Genomic DNA, 24,759 nt, shown 5'->3' on the forward strand with positions numbered 1-24,759 from the left:
AACCCAACCATGTCACAATTCTCTGAATCTCACCAAATCGTTGCCGGAGCCAGCATTGTGGTATAATGGATAAGCCTGTTGCCTGCAAGGCTGGTATTCTGTATGGGTACCGGTTCATGTCCTGCCAGTTCTGCTTCCAATCCAGCTCTCTGTTAATAGTCTGGGAAAGCAGAGGGAACGTGATCCAAGTGCATGGGCCAAAACTCGGAGAAGCTCCTGGCTCCTGGTTTTGCCCTTGTCCAGCCCTGCCTGCCTGCTTGCCTGCCTGACTGTTGTGGCTACCAGGGGAATGAAACAATGGATGGGAGATATCCCTCTCTCTCTCTCTGTAATTCTTTTTTTTTTTTTTAAGATTTTATTTATTTTTATTGAAAAGGCGGATATACAGAGAGGAGGAGAGACAAAGAGGAAGATCTTCCATCCAATGATTCACACCCCAAGTGACCACAATGGCCGGTGCTGTGCCAGTCCAAAGCCAGAAACCAGGAGCTCTTCCAGATCTCTCACACGAGTGAAGGGTCCCAAGGCTTTGGGCCGTCCTCGACTGCCCTCCCAGGCCACAAGCAGGGAGCTGGATGGGAAGCAGGACTCTCAAATAAATAAATCTTCCCAAAATATTCTTAAGGATTTACGAATTAGGGCTCAGCGTGATGACTCAATTGACTAAATCCTTCCCTTGCAAGCACCATCATACCATATGGGTATCAGTTCATGCTCTGGTTGTTCCACTTCCCATCCAGCTCCCTGCTTGTGGCCTGGGAAAGCAGTTGAGGACAGCCCAAAGCCTTGGGACCCTGCACCTGCGTGGGAGATCCAGCAGAAGCTCCTGGCTTCATATTGGCTCAGCATTGGCCATTGCGGCCATTTGTGGAGTGAACCAGTAGATGGAAGACCTCTGTCTCTCCTCCTCTCTGTAAATCTGCCTTTTAAGAAAAATAAGTACAACTTTTTAAAAATTATTAAAAGCTCAATTTATTCTTTAAAAAGGTTTAAAAGCTCATTATGCTTTCCATTTCACAGGCTGGCTAACTAAGGTACAGCAAGGCAACCCAGCTCCGGAGGATCCTAGCAGGGACTAGCCACTGGATAGTGAAGTCTCAGCTCCCCCTGTGTCACCTGGCAATCACCGGGCATCAGTCCCTAGGGATTCCTAAGAGCCAGAGGCTGGGGGTCACACCTGTACGATGTGATCTGCCCCTGAAACAGAGAAAGGGCAGGTAACCCCTCCAGCGCTCTCAACTTGGCAATCAGGTGGGTATCATTCCTCCTGTGTGCTACCTACCCTCTCTTCAGCCTCACCAGGACAAACTGTGTTTAATTAGTTTGGGCTGGGAGCCTGGCAGCAGTATTGTCATTTTTTAAAGATGAGAGTTATTTCATAATAGTTGCTGTTAGAATTTTTTCCAATTGGGGAATCTTTGCCTTAGGATGAGACTCCTAAAAGCCACCAGAAGCTGTGTACATCTATGCTATTGTCTGTGCCTAAGTGGGAGGGTGTCAGTGTGTGCGTGCCCACATGGGCGGTCCGTAACATTTTACAGTAGGGGGAGAGGCGCTCCAGTCTCAGGGTTTGGGGGAGTTCCTGTTTGCCCAGGGATAAGCGCGGGAAGAACTGGCATCTGCCTGGGGAATACAGGCAGAGGAAGGAAACTGATTCCGCTTTCAGTTTTATATATCACTCTGACTTAGTAAAATTCCATTTGCCATATAAACGTGTAAGAAAACGTCTCTACATGAGGACTGTTAAAACTCACTCTTTCTCTTCACTCTCAGACCTGGCTCCAGGTGGCTGCGGTACCACCAACCTCAGTGGAGTCTTCCAAGTCCCGGGGCGCAGGATGGATGGGCTGCAGCCGGGACGCACCTCCTACCTGTGGCGCCGGCTCTCGCAGGTGCTCAGGCAGCCAAGGCCCCGCCCCGGGGGCACCGCGCCGCACCGGAGTGGCCACCGAGGTGTCCAGGGGCGGGACCCTGGCGCCCCGCCCCCCGACCAAGCTATAACTGCGGTCCCGGCAGGGCGGCCACGGGCGGCTGGAAATGCGCGCCTGGACCCTGGTGAGACTCTGAGCGTGTTGGGCTGGGCTGTTGCGGTGGAGGTGCGGGAAGGCGGGAAGGAGGTGAAGGCGATCTGTGGGTTCCGGCCGGTCCCGGGGCACAGTGCCTCCTCCAGTGCTGGCCGGCAACTTTGACCTCCTGAGCCACAGGCAGCGCTGGTGCCAGGAGGCGCTAAGCACGCAGCCAAGTTGTGCTAGCTGTGCCTTGCCTGTTCCCGCTTTAGGATGACTTTTGTTTGTTTGCAGAGCATGGACCTGGCGTGCCTCTGGCTGGGGCTGTTGCTGCCGGTGGTGGCTGCTCTGGACTACACCTACCACCACCAGGAAGCGATGGAAGCATTTCTGAAGCGTGTTGCCCAAAACTACAGTTCCATCACTCACTTGCACAGTATTGGGAAATCCGTGAGAGGTAGGGTCCGGCGCCTGCATGCTCCTCGCTCTTTCTCTGTCCGCCTGTGCCTGCCGTGCCGCGTGCCGACTGCTTTTTCTACTAGTTGTGTTCCACTTCTCGTGTGCGTCAGGGGAGAGGGCGGTGGTAGAAGGAAGGAGTCCTTAGCCCTGTCCAGGCTCCTCGCAGATCCCGGTTGTCTGGGAGGTGTGTCAGTTGCTTTTCAAGAGCCGTGTCTCCCCTAGGAAGGCGGTTCATCCATCCCGGCGTTCTGTTTCGTTGACTTGTGTTTTGGGCAGTTAGCATCGCGTCTTTCTATCTCCTTTAGGCTAAAATAGTGCAAGTTTGTTGCTGACATTCCTGTGCCACGTGTAGTTAGCCGTACGGCTTACAGTGATGCAAAGCTCTCATTTCTGTGAGTTTTCTTTTCATCTTAAGGAGTGCAGCTCTGTGGCTAAGATGTGTGTCATGTATGATTAGCCTTATACTTTAAAGTTAGGCAAAAAAAAAAAAAAGTGGCTCTGTGATTAAAGACTGACTTTTAAATGTGTCCATCCTGAGAGGACATTCCGCTGGACCTGTGTGTGTGTGTGTGTGTGTGTGTGTGTGTGTGTGTGTGTGTGTACAGGCGTGCTGATCCTCTTGCTAGCATTCTCATATTTATGACTGAATTGTTTTGTTGTTTTAATTTAGAAGCCAGGTTCAGGCACATCAGGTTGTCCTAGCTTCTTACAGGCAGCAAGCCTGAGTGCTAACTTCTGTAGCCAGAGTTGACACCCAGATCATCACTTCAGATGCTGTCAAACTCCACCTGCATTCTAGTTCTGTACCTTCTAGTCCACCAGGAGTTGCTTAGTTACCAAACACGTCAGCAATCATTTAAAAAATTAACATCATGGCTTTTATATTAGAGAAAAAGTATTAGCATGCCATGTTAAAAAAAAAAAAACAGCCTGGGTAGTGTGCAATGCTACCTTCATTTTTAAACAACATTGCCAAAGAGTTGGTGCCAAAATTACTCTATATTGCTCTATAATCCAAAATTACAGAGGCTCTATGTTTAGAAACCATATTTTGAATCAGCATATGTGCCTTTTGAAATTATTTTGCCTAAGGCTAGAACAGGGCAATTTAAAAAGATCTAAGAATATTAATTATGTTAATAAAGACAATATAGGACAGAAGCAGCTTGAGTTATTGTTTGGTCATCCTTTAAACCACAAGATGATGAGAGTGTTGTTCATTTTGAGTGCTAAGTGATTTAGTAATTGTTAATGCTATCCAACACAAAATGCTGGTGAATGACACTTGAGGACTTTCTTAATGAATACCTGCTCTTCGGATTTAGCCTGCATGAAACAAAACCACAGGGACAGCCAGCAGGATTCATTTTACTTTTACCTTGTATGCACTCTGTGGTTAAAGGCCGGAGGGGTTGTGGTGTGGAAATAAAGTCTGATACCAGCAGTCTGATATTTGCGTGGACTGTGTCACTCTTAATAATTACTGAGATGGAGAAGAATCCCAAATCCACCATTAGGTTGCAAATGGCAGATGAACCTGCAGGCCAGCGACTGGGAGTTACTGGCCAAAGTAGCACCACCTGTTATGACAGTGGGACACTTTGCAGGTGTTCCTCTTAGAGAAGCTTCCTTCGCCATTCTGCTCCCTGGTGTAGCGGGAGATTGCTCAGCAAGCAGGATTCGCTATGTGTGTTCTTCATTAATTTATTAATATGAGGAGCCTTACCCAGAAGGAAATGCAATACTTTTACCTAGCCAAATATGTTTTTAATTGTTGTAGCTGCATATCAGAGTTTTCCATTGCTGTAATTATGGATTATATTTTGCTTTTGTTTTCATTTCACTTCATTTTACTCTCTTTTCATGAATTGGCATAAGCAACTATGAATTACTTCCTGCATGGTATTTTTTTAGGTGGTAGAAAAAGAGAAACCAAGAGCCCTTCCATCTGCTGGTTGATTCCCCTAATGCTCTCAATGGCCAGGGTTATAACAAGGCTGACGCTGGGAGCTGGGACCTCAGTCCAGGTTTCCCTACGTGGCTGGCAGGGACCCAATGACTTGAGCCATCACTGCTGCCTCCCAGGGTGCACATTAGCCGTGAGGTGGAATCAGAAACCAGAGTGGGGCAGGAACTCAGGCATTCCTTGAAGCTATAAAGATGGATCTTCCCTTTGTTCGCTGTCTCTTCTTTTCCTCCTGCTCTCTGTCTGTCTCTGCTCTTCTCGCCCACCACTATGCTCTTCATTTCTCTTCGTCTTTTTCTCACCTCTCTGCTTTCTCTGCTCTGTGCTCCTCTGTCTCTGCTCCTGCTTTCTCTCTGCCCCATGGCTGCTTCCCCTCCTGAAATAAAGACCTCCTTGGGTGTCTTGGATCTGGATTTTGCGTTTGTGGCAAAAAACAAAAAAAAAAGATAACAGTTCCAGTGTGGGATGCTGGCATTCCAAGGGACATTTTTTAAAAACATCTTATGCATTTGAAAGACAAAGAGAAAGGGAGACTCTCTCTCTCTCTCTCTCTCTCTCTCTCTCTCTCTCTCTCTCTCTCTCTCTCTCTCACACACACACACACACACACACACAGATCTTCCTTCTGCTGGTCCCATTCCTGGATGATCACTACGGCCAGTACTAGGGCAGGTGGAAGCCAGGAGCATCAGTTGGGTCTCTCACACACGTGGCGTGGATCCCAAACCTTTGAGCCATTTCCACTGCTTTTCCCAGGCTATTAGGGAGCTGGATTCAGAAGAGGAGCAGCCAGGATATGGACCAGGCCCCATGGGTTGCTGACCTTGTAAACAGCAGTTTCATCCGCTATGCTGCAATACTGCACCCCAAGGGGTATCTTAACTCTGTGTCAACTGGCCAAGCCAATTTTGCTTTGTTGATTACATGAAGCTTCTCATTTATTTGCCTCTTTGGAGCATCTGCACAACCTAAGTTTCTCACAAGCAATGATAGATAATACTCTTAATTTGTTATTTGGCATAATTGCCTTCTATTTTAACAGGTGGTTTTCTCAATATTTTATTTTGAAATATTTTGAAAGCCTCAGAAAAATCTAGTACACATTCAGCCACAGGAGTCTTAGTGTATTTCATCTGAGCCTTGTGAAGGAAATTCTACTACTTGGTGAAGAAGATTTTTGATGAAAGACGAAAAGCAACTCAACAGACTAATGATGGAGATAAGGAAAATCAGGAAAGGCACAGTGTTCATTGGTTCATTCATTTGTTCTTCCATTTAGTTAAGAGACCATTTCTCTTTTTCTCACCTAACCCCTTCATCTAGCAGGATGCCTGGCACATAATCAGTAACCTATGGGTTTACTTACTGCATTGTATATCTGCAGAGCAGATGTCCCTTAAGGGGTCAGTGCTATTATTCAATAAGTGCCACCAGTGGTGCCTGCATCCCATATGGGAGTGCTCCCACCACAGCTCCCTGCCAGTGTACTGGGAAAGCAACAGATATTTCAGGTCCTTGGGTCTCTGATCCTCAATGTGGGAGACACATAAGAAGTTCCAGCCTTTTGGCTTCAGGAACCATTTTGGCCCTTTGGAAAATGAATCAGCCGAAAGAAGATGTCTGTGTGTGTGTGTGTGTGTGTGAGAGAGAGAGAGAGAGAGAGAGAATGATTGACTCTACCCTTTGAATGCAAATATCTATGTATATTTTAATCCCTTAAGAGGCAAGCAAAGATGTACATTATTCCTTCTGTGACACTCAGCCCCTTTCAAATCCAATGCATTTAAAAGATACTTCTCACTTGATCTTAGACAAAAGGCTAGGTGATAACTATGTACTTCTCAAGCTACGTTCTCCATGCTTACCCCCAAATCTTTTAAAACCATGTTATTCTTTAAGGAAAAAGAGAACCCTGTGTCAAAGCCTAACCCTGAACTGATTGCAGCTGCTACACAAGAAATCTCATGGGTCCACTTGAAATGAGATGTCCTAACCATGTGTTTCAAGAAGCTTGCTCTTGCTTTATTTTATCTGCATGGGGAAGGTCGCAAAGGGGAAGGGTAGATAATTACAATCCCCTTCATCAAATACTCCTGTGTCTTAATGAGTTTAATTTCCCTTATCAAGCTCATCCCTGTATTTTAATGTAATTTACCCAATTGCAAAGTAGGCATTCTCTTCACCTGCAGTAGATATTAAATGAAGTGCAGTGGTCAGGCTGGTGTGGGAGGGAAGATGCACACTCAGGGCTGCCCGTCTTGCCAGCCTATCTTGTCTCCCTTTTAAAAAGGAGCTAGTCACAGATGGAGATGCTGCATGGAAGTTTATTTCTAAACTCTTCCTATTAGAAATAGTGCTGTGGGGAAGACCCTCACAGCTAAGCCAGCACCGGTTGTGTGGGCACAGCCTTGTGAACTACAACACCCATGTGCAATTTCTAGATCCTCAGATTTGTACCTGTATGACCTGGAGTCTCCAGAAGAATGACTGGCACATAGCACATGTTCCGTAAGAGCTGCTCACACAATTACTATTGTTATAGGTCCATTTCCAGAAAGGAAATTATTGAATCTAACAATAAGAATTGTTTGTCCATTTCCTGTGCCCATTTCTTGAGTGGTTTGTTTGTTTTGGTGCTTTGGTTGTTCTGTAGATCTTTGTATATCCTGGAGATTAGCCCCCTATCACCTATGTAGTGTGCAAAAACCTTCTCCCATTCTGTGGGTTGCTTTTTTACTTTGCTGATTGTTTCCCTTGCTGTACAGAAGCTTCTTAGTTTGATGAGGTCCCATTTGTTTATTTTGGTCTTGATTGCTATTGCCTTTGAGGTCGTTTTTAGGAAGTCAGGGCCTACACCTAGATCTTGTAGTGTGTTTCCTACATTTTCTTCCAAAAGTTTGAAGGTTTCTGGGTGTAGGTTTAAGTCTTTTATCCATTTAGATTTGATCTTAGTGTATGGTGAGAGGTATGGATCTATCTTCTTGTTTCTACAGGCTATCATCCAGTTGTCCCAACAGCATTTGTTGAATAGACCTTCCCATTTGCTCGGGTTGTCGTCTGTCTTTTTGTCAAAGATTAATTGGCTGTATCTCTGTGGGTTTCCTTCTGTTGTTTCTATTCTGTTCCATTGATCCTCTTCTCTGTCTTTGTGCCCACTGCCCTATAGTATTTCCAGTAGTCTGGAACTGTAATTCCCCCCGATACATTCCTATTCTTCAGAATGGTTCTAGCTATTCGTGGTTTTTTGTGTTTCCAGATGAACCTATGTTTCATTTTTTCCAGTTCAATGAAGAATGTTCTGGGTAGCTTGATTGGGATTGCATTGAAAGTGTATGTAGCTTTTGGTAGTAGAGATATCTTAATGATATTAATTTTGCCTATCCAGGAGCATGGGATGTTGTTCCATCTTTTGAGATCTTGTTCAATTTGTTTTAAAGTGTTTTGTAATTTTCATCAAAAAGGTCTCCTACGTTTTTGGTTAAATTTATTCCTAGATACCTCATGCTTTTCTCTGTTATTTTGAATGGTAACTTGCTGGTTAGATCTTCTTCCATTTTAGTGGTGTTTGCGTACACTATGGCTGTTGATTTTTGTTCGTTAATTTTGTACCATGCCACTCTTCCAAACTCTCGTATAAGTTCTAGCAGTCTCTGTATTGAGTTTCTTGGTTCTTCTATGTAAAGGATCATGTCATCTGCAAATAGTGAGAGAAATGGGCACAGGAAATGGGCAGACGCTTCACAAAAGAACAAACCCAAATGGCAAACAAACATATGAAAAAATGTTCAAGCTCCCTGGCAATAAGGGAAATCCAAATGAAGACAACAATGAGGTACCACCTAACGCCAGAAAGAATGGCACACATACAAAAAACCACCAACAACACTTGCTGGCGAGGATGTGGGGAAAAGGGAAACCTACTCCACTATTGGTGGGACTGCAAACTTGTTCAGCCTCTATGGAAATCAGTATGGAGGATACTAAAACAATTGAAAATCAGCATACCATATGACCCAGCAACAGCACTCCTAGGAATATATCCAAAACACCTGTTTTATGAGAAACCAACATGCACCCCTATGTTTATAGCAGCACAATCAGTAATTGCAAAAACCTGGAAGCAACCGAAATGCCCATCACCAGAGGACTGGATAGGAAAGTTATGGTTCATATACTCCATGGAATACTACTCAGCTATCAAAAAAAATGAAATACAGTTCTTTGTGGCCAAATGGGCCCAATTGGAATCCATTATGCTAAGAGAAATGAACCAATCCCAAAAGATTAAATACCACATGTTTGCCTTAATCTGAGACAAAAAGTTGTTAATCTGGAAAATAATACCAATACATTGTAACATTATTGCAACCTCTGACAACATGTATCCAATGCAATAAGACAATGTATTGTAACCTATAATACAACAATTAATGTGAGTCAGAATGCTTAAGATCTACATCAAAGAACTGTAAAACCTAAAACACTCTTAATACCTTATGTTACTCCATAATGGGAAGGGAATGCAGAGAAATCCTCCATCTCCCTAATAAGTGAGTGGAAGACGTGAAACATAGCCTATCAAGATCAAATCTGATAACCCATAGACAACAGACTCGAATCGGCACTAGACAATAGCAAAGCTACACAGGCATAAGGGGGGAATCGGGAGCGACCCTCAAAGCCTCTTAATAGAGGTCATGCATATGGGGCAGGGGGGAAGACCCCAGAGTAGAGGGAGGTGTCAGGAGGAGGCTCGCATCCCAACCCTGAAGACTCCCAGATCCTCACCAAGGACCATCAACACGGACACCAAGGACTACATTCCAACCATTAAGGAGACCACGGGGAATAGGAGTGCCTTCGGAGGCCGAGAACTCTGAGGTCACCCACCCCCATTTGGAGCCTCCACAGGGGATGGAAGAAGTCCAAACTCTGCAGTGCAGAAACCAGCGCCATCGGAACGACGGCCAGGAGTCCTGAGCGATCTGCAGAAACCGAAGAATAATAAACTTCCTCTGGGAATAAGGAGGCAAGCTCTCTCTGGTCCTTGCCTGGCTCTGGCTCTGGGTCCCCACCCTCCCTCACGGTGACTATTAGGATCACTCCAGTAACCCCTCAAAACAAACAAACAAATATACATACAAACAAAAAAATCTAGAATGGACAGACAACAACATGGAAAGCTTAGAATCAGACAGGAAACGCCCAGCATGGACCCAATCAGGCCTCACTAGGTGGGACACAAAGATTAGTAACGCCTCACTGGGGTAATGGGGATTTCTCTGCACATCCATCCTAAATTAATAAAAACAAAGTGTATTGTACCGAAACTGATAATTATATGGAATCAGGTTGAATACAAACCAAAATTAAAATGTCTATGAAGAAGTCACAGGATGTAGTTAAGAAACCACATCTTCCCATCAACATACTATTAATCAATGTCATGTCAATTGATGACATGAGGTTGTAAATGGCTGTTGAGGGCATTCGGGGTCTTTAATCATTTGGGATGAAGCTTAGCTGGACTTACCTTCAGACCAGAGATGGTCTCACCAAGAAATCGCTGAACCCACTAAGATAATAAGACACTGGACTTTATGCTTGGTAAATATTTCCAATGAAAGAACCACAACTGAATTTGAACTGTGGTAATGCAACAAGGTGGAGAAATCCACCATGGGGAGAGGGTTCGGGGAGGGGTGGGGGGAATCCAAGTGCCCATAACACTGTGTCACATAATGCAGTACAATTAATAAAATTTTAAAAAAATCAAATCAACTAAAAAAAATTGTTTAAGAATTGCCCTGCAAAAGTTATGCTGATTGCTAATTTCTCAGGAAAACCTACCATCATAGATCAGTGCACAAATTGTAGCTTGTAAGATTTCTGTACTTTTCAGTTATGTTTATTTTTAAGTCAATTACATATTTAATTTATTTATGTAAGAGACAGGGAACAGAAGGTAGACAATACTGTCACCCACTGGTTCACTCCCCTAATTCCCCTTACAGTTGGTAGTAGGTTGAAACCAGAAGTCAGGAACTTCATCCCAGTCTCCCGCATGGGTGCCGGGAACCTCACCACTTGGGCCAGCACTGCTGCCTCCTGCGGCCTGCATTAGCAGGAAACTAGAGGCAGGAATGGAGTCAGGTACTTTGATGTAGGTCATACTAATGTCCTAACCTGGAGTATAACCACTAGCCAAACACCTCCTCCTGCTATTTTTATTGGAAAGGCGAATATACAGAGAGGAGGAGAGAGAAAGAAGTGGCTCCCCAAGTGGCTGCAATGGCCAGAGCTGAGCTGAGCTGAAGCCAGGAGCCTCCTCTGGGTGCAGAGTCCCAAGGCTTTGGGTCATCCTCCGCTGCTTTCCCAGGCCACAAGGAAGGAGCTGGACCCCTGCTACATTTAATATGAGATCATTTCTTTCTTACGCTTCTTTGTCCAAGTCTTCCCATCACGTAGTCATTCAGCAAATTATCTGTAGAATTCCTCCATTAGGAGTCTTTATATCATTTTAGATGTTCAGAAATCTCTCAGGACTTGGCTTAGATTCTTTCTTCTAAAAGACACATTCTGTGTTTACCGAGGGCTCTCCCTTCATCTCCCGCCCTTGAGTGTGTAGTTTTAGCTAATGGTTTGCCCTTGAGAATGAACCTTGCAGGAGTAAGCATTTGAAGATGCTCATGTCCTGTGTCAGAGTGCCTCAGTCTGGGTCCTGGCCCTGCCCTCAGCTCCAGCTTCCTGATGGACTGTGAGAGGTGTTCATGCTGCTAGGTACCTGGCTTTCAGCTTCACCTAGCTCAGCCCCAGCCATTGCAGTACATTTGGGGAGTTAGTAAGAGGATGGGAGCTTGCACATACGCTCTACCTCTCAAATTGAAAAAATATATATAAAAAAAGGTTGGCATAACGGCTGGTGCAATGGCCCAACTGGCTAATCCTTTGCCTCCAGCACCATTATCCCATATGGGTGCTCCTTAGTCTTCTGGATTCTCCAGTTTCCATCCAGCTCCCTGCCTGTGGCCTGGGAAAAAGTGGAGGATGGCCCAAAGCCTTGGGACTCTGCACCCATGTGGGAGACCCAGAAGAATCTACTGGCTCCTGGCTTCGGATAGGCTTAGCTCTGTTACAGCCACTTGGGGAGTGAACTAGTGAGTGGAAGATCTTTGTCTCTCCTTCTCTCTGTAAACCTGCCTTTCCAATTAAAAAAAAAAAATAACTTTTTAAAAAATGGCATTACACTGTCATACTCTGCTCATTTTGCAAATATGTTCCTAATACCAGTTTGTTTAAGATCCTGTGTGAAATGTGTATTGTTTATTGAAATATTGATGACTAATATGAGAAAAGTGGTAAGGATGTGAGCAGTGGACCAGCACATGGGAGCTCAGTCTTCGTGTCTTTCTGACTTCCAAATAAAACACAAATAAATTTTTAGATGTTAAAGCATTTGATACATATAGAGAACCAAATTTCCTTTCAAAGTTGTTATTCTGACTCATCCCTGATGAGAAACTTTGTCATAAGCCGCTGTGCAAATCCTTGGTGGTTTGAAAGTTGCTGAGTGACTTTTGCCTCTGCTTTTGTCCTTGTCCTCTGGCCCTCTGGCCCCTGTGACTTGGAAACAGCTAGCAGTGTTTCCTCCAGCAATTCCCTGTGGAATGCCTTGAGCCTCTACCAAGCCATAATTTTATCCAAAGCAGTTTGAATTCCCTCTGTAGATAGACTTTCATACCCCTCTAAGTCAAGTCATTGATTATGAAGGAAAAAGCTGAGCTTGTGTTTTGCACCCTAAAGGGGCACCCTTCCCCCACTCATCCTGAAATTGCCTCCTGAGTTGTAGACATTGAGGCACCCCAGTTAGGACAGTAGCGCCCCCTAGGGGAACCTTGGCAATGTGACCGGGAGGCCAGTGCAGCTATCAATGGTGCACAGAAACATAGAGTGAAAGGCGGTCCCCTATGGTGTTCTGACGTCACCTGTGGGCCAAAGGCTAGCTTACGGTTAGCTGAGCCTCAGATGAGGCTAGTTCACATTCCAGCACAGAATACTTTCCTCCAAGAGTAGGTGTTGGGTACAGTGGTTAGATGCCACCTAGGGTGCCAGTGTTGTGACATACGCAGCAGCTAACACTGCCACTTGTGAGCCTGGTGTCCCCATGGGCACTGATTTGAGTTCCAGCTGCTCCCTGCTAATATGTCTCAGAATGCAGTGGTGGCCCAAACCCCAGCCATGGTAGTCATTTGGGAAGTGAACCAGTGGAAGGAAGATTCTCTCTCTCCACCCCCCATACTCCCATGTGGGAGTGTGACTGCCTTCCAAATAAATAAATACATCTTTTTAAAAAAGCGATGTTACTTGGGATGCCTCCATCCCACATCAGTCAGAGTCCAGGTGTGCGTTCAGGTGCCAGTCTGACTCCTGCTGGCAGGTGGTGGTGATAACTGGGTAGGTCTCTAACCCCAAATGGAAGACCCAGTGTTGGTTTCAGCTCCTGGCAGCCCCAGTTATTTTAGGCATCTGGGCAATAAATCAGCAGGTAGGAGATCTCTTTTTCCTGTCTCCTCCTCCTCTTGGTCTCCATTTCAAACAAAAATAATTTTTAAAAATTTCTGAATACTTTTCTATATACTGAGCTTTCCAGAGGCAAACATATTTCATTTTGCTTTCGGCTTGACTGAGGAATATATTCACATTCAGAAAATCCTGACCCAAGCCCCTGTGGTGGTGAAGCAGTCGGACTCTAAGCATTCACGATGAAGAATAAGTACAGAAAGCATTGCTGTCCTCAGATCTTTTGGAAGAGTTGTGCCAGAACTTTCATGCTTCTGACATCATATTGTACATACATCATTTTGGCTTTATTTTACATATAGTTTGCTCTTTATTCTGATATTTGAAATTATATATGTAAATGTGTTCTGTTTTTTATGAGTTTGAATGCCAGTAGAGTAAATAAGAGAGTAGGCATGAAAAAAAAAAAAAGAGGTATCACATGATAGAGTTAAGAACTGCTGGTTTGCCTCCTCCTGCCTTTGCAGAGCCTGAGATGCAGCCACCAGCGGCTTTGCTCTCTTCCGTGAGCTCTGGGTCTGGGGACTTGTGCTGGAGGCTGTCAGAGCAGGCCTGAGATCACGCATGTGTTTCAGTCCCAAGGGCAGATGGGCAGGCGGAGAGGGAAAGGCTCCAGGATAGTGTGGTGTTCCAGAGGAACGGGCCTGGGGTCTCATGCATGCACTTTTGTCCCAGGAGAGTGGAGAGGTAAAGTCCCAGACCTGCACATACCCAGGGGACTGGGTCTATGATCTTGGCCTCTGGTGGGCAGGCAGAGCTCCAGGCCAGCATGCCACGTGGGGAAGCCATGTGTCCTGGGCACAGGGATTGTGGATTGCCCAGAGAAGAGGGTAAGGGGATGTGCAGGAGGGAGCAATGCTGAGAGAGCTTGTTGCAGGTGAGGAATGATTCTGAGGGATTTCTTCTGACTAGGCCCTTGTACTTGCAGGTAAATGAGGGGGCTGAGACTGAGGGGTTTTGAGGGAGAAAGCTGGAGGACCTTTCTGAGTCAGACTGAGGCAACCACTCAAGCAGGAGACCTGAGTTGGGCTAGTTAGCATTGACCACCACCAACTACCACCCAGTGGTGCACACAAAAGCTAGGGCTGGGGGCCTACCTGGCAGGGCTAGATCACAGTACCTACCAATGAGTGATAGAACAGATAATGGGTCACATTAGGCTGGACCATAACAATAACCAGCCCCTGAGAGAACCAAGTCTGGGGGCAGATTCTGTGCAGACTATGTGGGCCAACCTCTGTGGAACTATAATATCCACTGGTTTGTTTAAGAGCTGAGGGTGATGAGCTAGACATGACCATGGAACTGTTAGACACTAATTGGTGCCTTAGTTGGGAATAAGACAGGCTGGTCCAGGCTCCACCACCCGCAGGTGCACCCAAGAACAGGGCAGGCCTGGCCACAACATCCACCAGCTCCTACAAAGGCCAGGTTGGAGGAGACTGACTGTGCCAGGTAAAGACCTAGCATCTGCTGGCACATATGAGATCTGGATCTGGCTCCGGTGGAGGAACTTGGGAAACTCACATGGTGGACTGTAGCTAACACTGGTGCGCATGTTATTCTGGCCTAGGTGTTGGTCTGGCTGGGCAAGGTACCTCCACCCATGAGCAAGTATGTGGGTTGGTTCTGGAGGGGAGCAGACCAGGCAGGACCAGGTCAACCTTAACCCACTGGCATATGCAGGAGCCAGGATGGCATGTGGGTCATGCTGGGCTAGGCTATTATACCTATCAGTGTGTGTGAGCCAGGGATGGAAGCAGACTGGGCAGGCCTAGGCTGAAGCACCTACCAGCAAGAGTTGAGATAGGGGCAGGCTGAGACAGGTCAGGCTGTAGCATCTGATGGCAAAGGCCATGACGGGGATTGGCTACACTAAACTGGGTCAGAGCAACTGGTACGCACAAGATTTGTGGCTGGGAACAGGCCTGTTTGGGGAGTTAAGAGGATTCCCTGGCTGGGTTGCAATTCCCACTGGTGAATGCAAGAGCCAGAATGGGGGCGACGATCTGGGCTGGACATGACTGCAGTGACCCTCAGCATGGGTGTGCACTGGGTCTGGAATGAGCCAGACTAGATTAGGCTCCAGCACCCATTGATTCCTGGGAGAGCCAAGGAAGGTGTAGGACAGGCTAGGCTGGATCTTACTACCTGCTGAAGCTCGTGAGAGCTGGGTCTAGGGGTAGACCAGGTGTGGCTGTGTCGTAGCACTCAACAGTAAAAAAAACAGAATTGGTATGAGCTGGTTAGGCAAGGCCACTCTTCCTGCCAGAACAGGATTTAGACTAAGTCAGTTGGGACCAACAATCCACTGGTATATACAATATCTGCCACTGGGAGGAGGCCTGAAATAGTAGCTTGGGGAATTCCTTTTCAAGATGCTGTCCCTACAGGTGAACACAGAAACCAAGTCTGGGAGCAGCCCAGACCAGGCCAGGTTACAGTACCTGCTGGCATACATATGATTCAGGTCTGGGGGTGGGCTAGGCTGGGCCAGTTCATAGCACCCACTGGCTGATGTGAGAACCAGGACACTGGGGCCTAGGCTGGGCTGGGCAGAACATCTACCAGCATAAGCTAGAACTGGGAGCCTTAGGGTTAAGCCAGGCTATGTACCCACAGGTAAATGCCAAGGTGAAGTAGGTCATGCCACATTGGGCTACAGCACCCACCAGCACATGTGAGACCTTGGGGGTTGTAGGGCATGTAAGCCCGGTAGGTGAACGGTGCAGGGACTTCCCTGCTGGGTCATTGTTTCCATTGGCAAATATAAGAACTGGAATTGGGAGCAGCCCAGACTAGGCAGAGATACAACACCTGTTGACCTACATGTAAGCTTGGTTAGGGGGAGTCAGGCTGAGCTAACTGACTGTACGCACTGGTACATGCATAGGCCAGAGTAAGAACAGGCTGCTTGGGCTTTGCCACAATATCAGCTGGCAAGTGCTGGGACTGGAGGGAAATCCTGTCAAGCTAGATTGAAGAACTCACTGGAGAGTACAGGATCCAGTGGCTGGGAGTGGGCTCAGCAGGGAAACTGTGGGCACCTCTCTGATGGGCTGCTACTCCCACTGGTGAGCATGAGAACTAGGGCTGGGGGCAGGCCTGGCTAGACAGGCAGTGGCACCTGCAGACATGAGCTTGGACTGAATAGTGGTGTCAGTTGGGTTGAGCTAGGTTTCAACACCCATTGACGTTTAGCAAAGCTGAATGGCATATGGGACAGACTGATCCAGTCTGCTGCACATACTGACAAGCACAGGAACCAGGGCTGGGGGAGAGGGGTTAATGGGTGTTGCTCCAGTTAGGCTGCAGTTGCCACTGGTGTGTGAGGACCAAGTGTGTGGTGATTGATCTACATAAGAGATGGGGTTGGAGACAGAACTGACCCAACAACTGCAACCACCAGTGTGTGCGTAGGCTGATGTAGGTGACAGACTAAGCTAGACCCTGTACTGGCAAGCACACACAAGAGTCAAGTTTGGGATCACCTCAGATGAGATTTCTTTGGGGATACCCCCATTGAACTGCTGAACTCAGAACTCCAACCATGGGGAGAACCGCAGGATCTATGGTCTGGCCGGGTAATGCATGTGTCAGGATTGGGCCACCTCAGTGGCTTGGAGCAGTGGATGGCATGGCATGCCCAGATGCACATGGAGGATATGGAAGTCTATTGGGTGCAGCTTATCTCCCCCATTCCCCCAGACACAGGAAGAAGAAAAAGTAAATTTGGAAACAATGGCCTCACCCACTTCTCCTAATCCTTCACCCTTCCCACCCTAATCAACTATAAACATCATCAAAAATAAAAGTTGAAAAAAAAGAACTGCTGGTGTGAAATTGGACAGAGGACAGATAAGGATCCACTTAAAACCCTTGTAGTCAGCATCTAAAACAGTGCCTCTGCTCATCCACAGATGTGTGTGTATGTGTGTGTGTCAGTAGCACTGGTGGCAGCAGTGTGTAGAGCTGGGTGGTACCTGCTGTTCTCCCTGTTTTCTCCTTTAACTTGGTTTATCTGCTAAATGCTGCTGGGGCAGGCATATTTACCTCACAGCCATGGTGCTGCTTTGGATACCCATATCCCATCCGAGTGCCTGGGTGCAAGTCCTGGCTCACTTCCAATGCCAGCGTTGAAAGAAAGGCCCTGAGCTTCCCCAGGTTGCTTCCTGGCTGTTTGTGGGAGTTGGGAACCTCCCTGGAGATGGGGCTGGCAGCCTGCTGCTGGAGATGTAAAGCCACTAATGGTGGTGAAGGGAGAGGGCAGTGCCACCACCAGGTCATAGCCTGGCTGGAAACAGCCAGCCAGAGCATCCTGCTGTTGCTTTAAACAAACAGCTGCTGATCAACTGCTTCTCTACTCTTTCAACTCTTCTGATAGGAATCTCTCCGTTGAAACTAGAACACCATTTAAAGAGTACAGGTCAAGTCACGTGAATTGGCAGTCACCCAGAAGCCTGGGATTCCCTCCCTACCTAATGCATAGGCAGACGTGGGGATAAGGGTGAGCATCAACAGGTTCATGGAAAGAGAAATTCAATAAGTTTATTTGAGGCCAAAAACATATATTGAAATGCGTGCATACGTGGCATTGTATACATATCCCATGAACTTTGTGAAGTATCCACATGTATGCATACAGTCAGGTAATGTTGTGCATGACATCACACATTTGTAGCACATGATCACCTGCTTGGTTGATTGAAACTTAGGCCCGGGATGTGGCTTCCTCCAAGAAGCCCTCTTCTCTTCCTTGGGCAGTCAGAATCCCCAGACCGTGTGTGTTGTCCCTGGTGCTGTGTCCCACACTGCCTGGTCCAGCGCCTCACCACAGCTTCGTGTCACGCAGACTCTGGGAGGCTGCAGTGGTGGCTGAGTACCTGGGTCCCAGCTACCCACAGGAGACTGGGTTGTATTCCTGGCTCGCAGCTTCAACCCAGCCCAGGCCTGGTCATCTCAGACATTCAGAGAGTAAATTAGTGGCTGAGACTGTTTTCTCCCCATATCCTCATATGGAAACAAATTAAAAATTTATAAAGGGGAAAAAAAAAAGAGGCAGAGAGGCCCAGCAATGGAGCTCCTCTGGCTATTGTGACCATCCAGACAATGAGCCAATGGTGGGAAATTCTTTTTCTCTCCATCTCTTTCCATCTCTCTTTTTCTCTTCTCTCTGATACTCTGCCTTTCAAGTAAGTAAATATTTAAAAGAAAAAAAAAAGTAGGTAGAATTGGAGGACTGCAATTATGCCTCAGCTCAAGATAAGTGGCTGGAATGTAGGCGGAGGCCTCAGGAAATTGCGTGTTTTTCAGCACTGAAAGATGTAATTGAAATTTTCACTGACAAGGCTAAACCAGCTGTACCTCACCCTTGTCCCCAAAATGCTGAACAAACACGGAGAGAGGAAGCCAGGGCATGCGCACACAGGAGGTGCGCCGTCATCACCAGCCCCTCGGCTTCCGAGAGAGTGTTCGTCAACACCCATGTTTCCCCACTAGCCATCCACATGGGGACTGAGAGAGAGCACGGGCCAGCGTGTGTGGGGCTGCTGTCTTCCCTGGAGAGTGAAGCGCACGTATCTTCCCTGCGCTCTGAAATGTGCATTTTAAGGTGAAGGCAGCTGATGTTTCATTATTGCAGAAAAGTACAGGTTTTGGGAATATGTGATCTCAAAGGTAGAAAAACAGTCTTCTATCCCCTGGGTCACTGCCAGCCACATGGGAGACTCACATGAATTTCTGGCTCCTGGCTTTGGCCTGGTTCAGCCCCAGAGGTTGAGTCATTTGGGGAGAGAACCAGCAGATGAATTTTTTTCTCTCTCTCCCCTCTGTGTAACTCAGTCTTTCAAAAAAAAAAAAAACCTTTAAAATTCTTCTAGTTGGTTGATATTCACTCTTGCAAGAATGTGGATCCTGGCAGAAATTTAGGAAGCATGGAATCGTTTTAGCATGTGGCAAAAAATTTCCCTTTTTTTTATTAGAAATATTCATCTACACCTTAACAATAGTGTCAAGTTGCATTGTTAAATTTCAGATGAAGATTGCTCAGTTAGGGAAGCCATTTTATTCTTTCTGCTGCTCTTGGGGAGTAATTCTGTCATAACAGGGATTGCCTAGTGATGAGTCCAGTTGACCTATCCTTTGTAATTAGTAAGTTTCATTCTCTTTATGAACAAAATAGCTACATGTGGAAATGCCACATCCTAGCCTATACAAGCTACCCAGTTGGATTTGGTGATCCTTTGAGTTTTAGCAACATGTCCTTCCAAACAAGCAAAAGGTATTTTTAACCCATGGCACACAGTTCTAGCACAATACCATATAAGTCAATTTTAGAGGCTTTCAAACATTTTTTCAGTCTTGGAGGTTCTGGGTAAAAGAATCCAGGCTTGGAGGCAGGCATTGGTCTATGTGTACCAGGCACTGTACTAGGTGCGGGGTGTAGCAGTGAACATGATGAGGGAGGCAAACAGAAAACAAGGCAAGTGCAGGTTTTGGTCATTTCTATGAAGCAAATAAGCAGTTGAATATAGTGAAGAATAGCAATTACCTTGGGACACCAGTTCAATAAAAGCAGGAAACTTATCATTTAGCAGTTGCTTCTTACCCACTTACTATCCTTGGTTTCACTTTTACCAGTCTCAGTTATCCATAGTCAACTACTAACCATAGTCTGAGATGGTCAATGGAAAATTCCAGAAGTTGTATTGATAAACTTGGGGGTCAGTGTTGTGTTGCAGTGGGGATTAAGCCACTGCCTACAATGCTGGCATCCTGTATTGGGGTGCTAGTTCAAGTCCTGGCTACTTGTTTCTACATCAGAGGGCCTGGGTTTGAGTTATGACTCTGCTTCTGATTCCAGCTTCCTGCTGATGAGTATCTGGGGGCCCTGGGAGATTCCTGACACACACATGACACAGTCCTGGCCAGTATAGGCCTTTGGAGGGAATGAGTCAACAGCTAGAAGAATCTCTTCATCTCTCTGCCTTCCAAATAAATCAGTGACTTTTTAAGAGATGCTTTATTAGAAGTGTAGAAAAGCAGGAGGTGGGTAGAAATTTGTTTTACAAGTAAAACTGGGCCTGGGGCAATGTTTCAATGGTTAAAATTCTCCACTTGCAAGCTCTGGGATCCCATATAGGCACCAGTTTGTGTGCCTGCTGCTCCACTTCCCATCCAGCTCCATGCTTGTGGCCTGGGAAAGCAGTAGAGGACAGCCCAAAGCCTTGGGACTCTGCACCTGCTGAAAGACTTGGAGGAAGCTCCTGGTTCCTGGTTTCAGATCGGCCCAGCTCTGGCCGTTGCAGCCTCTTGGGGAGTGAAGCAATGGATGTAGGATCTTTCTGTCTCTTTCCTTCTCTCTGTGAATCTGATCTGCCTTTTCATAAAAATGAAGAAATAAATCTAGAAAGAGAGAGAGAGGATAGAACCAACTAGATTGGATTGTAGGGGAAAGGGAGAGTTGAAGAAAAGAATCAAAAACGACTCTTGAATTTTGTGCTTGAGCAGCTGAGTGTGTGAGGCATTAATTACTAAGATGGTGAAACTGGAAGAAGACGGGTGCAGGCCAGAATCAAGAGCCCTAATCTGAACAATGTAAAAAAAATTTTTAAACCCCTTGGTAAGCAGACAGGCAGCGAGATCATCCAGCAGGTGATTGGGTATGCGGGTGGAGCTTATGGGAGAAGTTTGGCTGTAGAAATAAACTTGGAATCATCAGCATAGAGAGGGACTGGTGGCAGTATCTGACAAGAGAGTGGAGTTAAAACACACAAGGCGGGGACAGGGCTAGAAGGCCCTTTGACCCTGTGGAGTCTGGGAGCCTCAGAAAACCAGCAGAGGAGCCAGAAATAGGATGGGATAAAGTGCAAAACCAAGAGCAGTGTCACAGACCCCAAGGAGAGGGGATGATTCAGGATTGGAGGCTATTTCTGGGGCCACCCAACACCACCAGTCATCTGCTGGAAGCATCATGACTCAGCATTAAGTCACATGCAAAGCTAAGATCTGTTCCAGCCATGAGTCCAGGGTTGCATCAATCAGATCAGAGACACACAAGCAGAACTCAGCAGGTCAGCCTAGGCTTTCCTTTCTACTATGAACATCCCCCATGCTTCTGGAAGATGCAGGTTTCTCTCCAGCTCTGAATGCAGATGCCTGGGTAAAATGCCTGCACCCAGGGAAGCCCACTCTAGTGAATTCCAGCAGGAGTACAGAGCCCAAGCTACAGAGCCCCAACTGTCAGTCACACTGTGAATCTTCATGTCTGCTTTATACAGTGCTGGCCTACTGACCTTTTCCTTGACACAATAACAGCACCAAAAGTTTAGCTCAGGGTTAGTCCCAGGAATGTAATTGTTCAGAGAAAAGAAGCTAATTAGCTATGTTAATTCTTTCAAGGTTAATGCTGAATGCTGTTGCAAGTCAAAGCCGAGAGTCTAGGTGGGAAGTTCAGTCCAACAATTAACATGCCACTTGGGTCAATGAAGTAGTCACAGGATATGGTTAAGGACTTGCATTTTTTTTTTAACATATTGGTTACTCAATACCATATCAATGAATTCCATAATATTTTAAATTGTCATTGATGTTATGTTGTAACTTTAAATTGATCGGGATGATATTCTGCTAGCTCTGCCTTCAGACCAGAGATGGTCTCCCCAAGAAACTGTTGAATTTACCTGGACAATAAGATGCTGGACTCTATGCTTGGTATATTCTTGCAATGAAAGAATCTTGACTGAATTTGAAATGTAATACAGCAACAAAGTGGAGGGATCCACCATGGGGGAAGGGTACAGGGAAGAATTGGGGAAATCCCCAGAGCCTATGAAACTGTGTCACATAATACAATGTAATTAATAAATATATATATATATATATATTTTAAAAGATGCCACTTGGGATGCCAGCTTTCCATATCCAAGTTGCTGGTTCGAGTCCCAGTTCAAGTCCTGGCTTCTAAGCTTACAATTCAACTTCCTGCCAGTTCATACGCTGGGAGGCATCAGATGATGGCTCAGGCAGCAGTGTGGGCGACCTGGCTAGAACTCCGGATTCCTGGTTTCAGCCTGACTCAGCCCTGGCTGTTTTAGGCATTTGAGAAGTGAACTACTAGATACCTCTTTTTCCCCCTCTCCCTCCTTCCCTCCTCTCTTTCTCCATCTCCCTCTCCTCCCACTCTCTCCTTCCACCTGCCTTTCAAATAAAATGAAAAGTAGCATGTCCCAAAGCATAGTTAGTGAGATTTTATTTCTCTCCTGAATCATTTCATTTCATTAGCAAGCATTTATAGAATGGCCAATATGCAGGGTTTCAAAAAGTTCAAAAACGCAGGCTCAGGCTGTGATCTTGATGTTTGCAATTGAATCTGTAAGAGTGATTGCTTGCTGGAGTATTCCTGCTAGCTGCTGATAATGGTGTAACATTTTTTGTGTGTGATCTCCTGTAATCTACTTTTATCATATTATACCTCAAGCTTAATGTAACACAAAGAATATGATGATTTAGGCTTGTGTCTCAGGGGCATAGAGTTCAAGTTTGGGGTGAAAATGACCAAATATATTGCTTTCTAAATTTCATTGCTTCTTGCTAGTTCTCATTTTTCCCTATCCCATACTTATCAAACATTCTCTGAAAACAAAAGCTTCTTGCTGCTAAAAAAAAAAAAAGTTCAAGGAAAAAAGAGAATCAAGAGATAATCTACAGGAACTTTTGAAGCTCTCATGTACAGTTCATGGCAAAGATGTTAGGTGCAACTTCTTCCCTGGTGGACCTGTGGTCTGCAGACAGGAAGAGAGATCAGTAAATGCCGATGTGATTAGCCCCGGGGGAATATGGAGGAAATACCAAGTTCATAGAAAATTGAATTAGAAGATAAATTTATTTTGCTGCAAAAATATTAATAACCTATGCCTTCAAGGGAGTTTTCAAGAAATGCATGTTATGAGGGAATAGATTATGGATTCCAAGGGGAATTATAATCAGACTAGGAAAATTACAGACATCTCTTTTCTGGTGTGTTTTGTTGTTGTTGTTGTTGTTGTTGACTTTTTAAAAAGTTTGTGATGAGGTGGGTAAGGCTGTTGCCTGCAGTGCCAGCATCCCATATGGGCTCTGGTTCCTGTCCCAACTGCTCCACTTCTTCTGACTTTGGCCTGGTCCAGCCTGGTCATTGTATTCGTATGGGGAGCGAACCAGTGGGTGGAAAATCTTTAACTTCCTAACTTTCAAATGAATAAATAAATTTTTAAAACACATATTAAAAATATTGCATTCTCGCTTCCGGGAAGACGACAAGATGGCGGAGGTGGAGCAGAAGAAGAAGCGCACGTTCCGCAAGTTCACGTACCGCGGCGTGGACCTGGACCAGCTGCTCGACATGTCCTACGAGCAGCTCATGCAGCTGTACAGCGCGCGCCAGCGGCGGCGGCTGAGCCGGGGTCTGCGCAGGAAGCAGCACTCGCTGCTCAAGCGGCTGCGCAAGGCCAAGAAGGAGGCGCCGCCCATGGAGAAGCCCGAGGTGGTGAAGACGCACCTGCGGGACATGATCGTGCTGCCCGAGATGGTGGGCAGCATGGTGGGCGTGTACAACGGCAAGACCTTCAACCAGGTGGAGATCAAGCCCGAGATGATCGGCCACTACCTGGGCGAGTTCTCCATCACCTACAAGCCCGTCAAGCACGGCCGGCCCGGCATCGGCGCCACGCACTCCTCGCGTTTCATCCCCCTCAAGTAGCCGAATAAACGGGCGCCGCTGCCCACACGTGAAAAAAAAAAAAAAAAAAAATATTGCATTCTCAGGAGCCTATCCTAAGAAAGGGAGAGAGAGAGAGAAGTTGCCAAAGACTTGTTCACTCTGTAAATGCCTGGAATAGCTGCAGTCAGACCAGGGTCTGAGCCAGGAACATGGAACCCAATCTTGAAATGTCGCCTGCTGGTCCCAGGGTGTGCTAATTAGCAAGATGCTAGAGTCGGCAGCTAAAGCTGGGGAAAAAATCCTACTCCAGGTTTGTTTCCTTATAGTTCATTTGGTAATATGATAGAGATTGCTTTTTAAGAATTATGATGGCACTATAGTCCCTGGAACAATGACAACAAAAGTAGTAAGGGAAAAAAATCATATAAACCAGATCATCAATAAAATAGTCTTACATGTGAAAGTAGTAGCAGCTCCTACAAATCATCAATGTAAAGAACAATTACTCTCATACCATAATCGGGTCAAGTTATTCAGTTCAATCTTAAAGCTAGCTCATTTGGGGCCCAGCGCAGTAGGCTAGTGGCTAAATCCTTGCCTTGCACTCGCTGAGAACCATATGGGCGCCTGTTCGAATCCCAGTTACTCTACTTCCCATCCAGCTCCCTGCTTTGGCCTGGGAAAGCAGTGGCGAATGGCCCAAAGTCTTGGGACCCTGCACCCATGTGGAAGACCTGAAGGAAGCTCCTGGCTCCTGGCTTTGGATGTGCTCAGCTCTGACCATTGCAGCCACTTGGGGAGTGAACCAGCGGACGAAGATCTCTGTCTCTCCTTCTCTCTGTAAATCTGATTTTCCAAGAAAAGAGTAAATATTTTTTTAAAAACAGCTTATTTTATTTTTTAAAAAAGCTAGTTTATTTATATATATAAAATTTAGAAACATCTCAGTGGTGTATTACAATGAATCTCTCTTTTTTTCAATTTGTTTATTTTTATTTTTATTGGAAAGGCAGATTTACAAAAAGAAGGACAAATCTCCCACCCACTGG

The 24,759-nt window shown here is 46.0% G+C and overlaps 2 protein-coding genes and 1 long non-coding RNA gene across 4 annotated transcripts in view; all 3 read left to right on the forward strand.

Moving 5' to 3' along the window:
* The first annotated feature begins 1,638 nt into the window (after positions 1–1,638).
* Positions 1,639–24,759, forward strand: part of CPM (carboxypeptidase M) — a 69,866-nt gene continuing 46,745 nt past the window's right edge. Inside the window, exons 1-2 of one of the 2 annotated variants that reach the window (XM_040981934.1) lie at positions 1,639–2,055; positions 2,301–2,463. In XM_040981934.1, coding sequence (XP_040837868.1) covers positions 2,038–2,055; positions 2,301–2,463 — 181 coding nt within the window. In that variant the 5' untranslated portion in view covers positions 1,639–2,037. Of the gene's footprint in view, positions 2,056–2,090; positions 2,464–24,759 lie in introns of those variants that run through there. The other variant, XM_040981926.1, reaches the window with a different exon arrangement.
* LOC121157638 lies at positions 2,471–3,797 on the forward strand. The gene is made up of 2 exons (XR_005884082.1): positions 2,471–2,649; positions 2,692–3,797. It is a non-coding gene; the product is annotated as an uncharacterized LOC121157638 (long non-coding RNA).
* Positions 23,290–23,764, forward strand: LOC121157626 (40S ribosomal protein S15). The gene has a single exon (XM_040981948.1). The coding sequence runs from the start codon at positions 23,312–23,314 to the stop codon at positions 23,747–23,749; it is 438 nt and encodes a 145-aa protein (XP_040837882.1). The 5' UTR covers positions 23,290–23,311; the 3' UTR covers positions 23,750–23,764.

Source organism: Ochotona curzoniae, unplaced genomic scaffold (assembly GCF_017591425.1).
Source record: "Ochotona curzoniae isolate NIBS_2020 unplaced genomic scaffold, NIBS_Ocur_1.0 contig_1014, whole genome shotgun sequence".
In the NCBI taxonomy this organism is placed as follows: domain Eukaryota; kingdom Metazoa; phylum Chordata; class Mammalia; order Lagomorpha; family Ochotonidae; genus Ochotona; species Ochotona curzoniae.

Bases quoted from the DNA above. Each gene is read 5' to 3' on its own strand.
- LOC121157626 (XM_040981948.1), top strand. From the start codon at position 23,312: ATGGCGGAGGTGGAGCAGAAGAAGAAGCGCACGTTCCGCAAGTTCACG.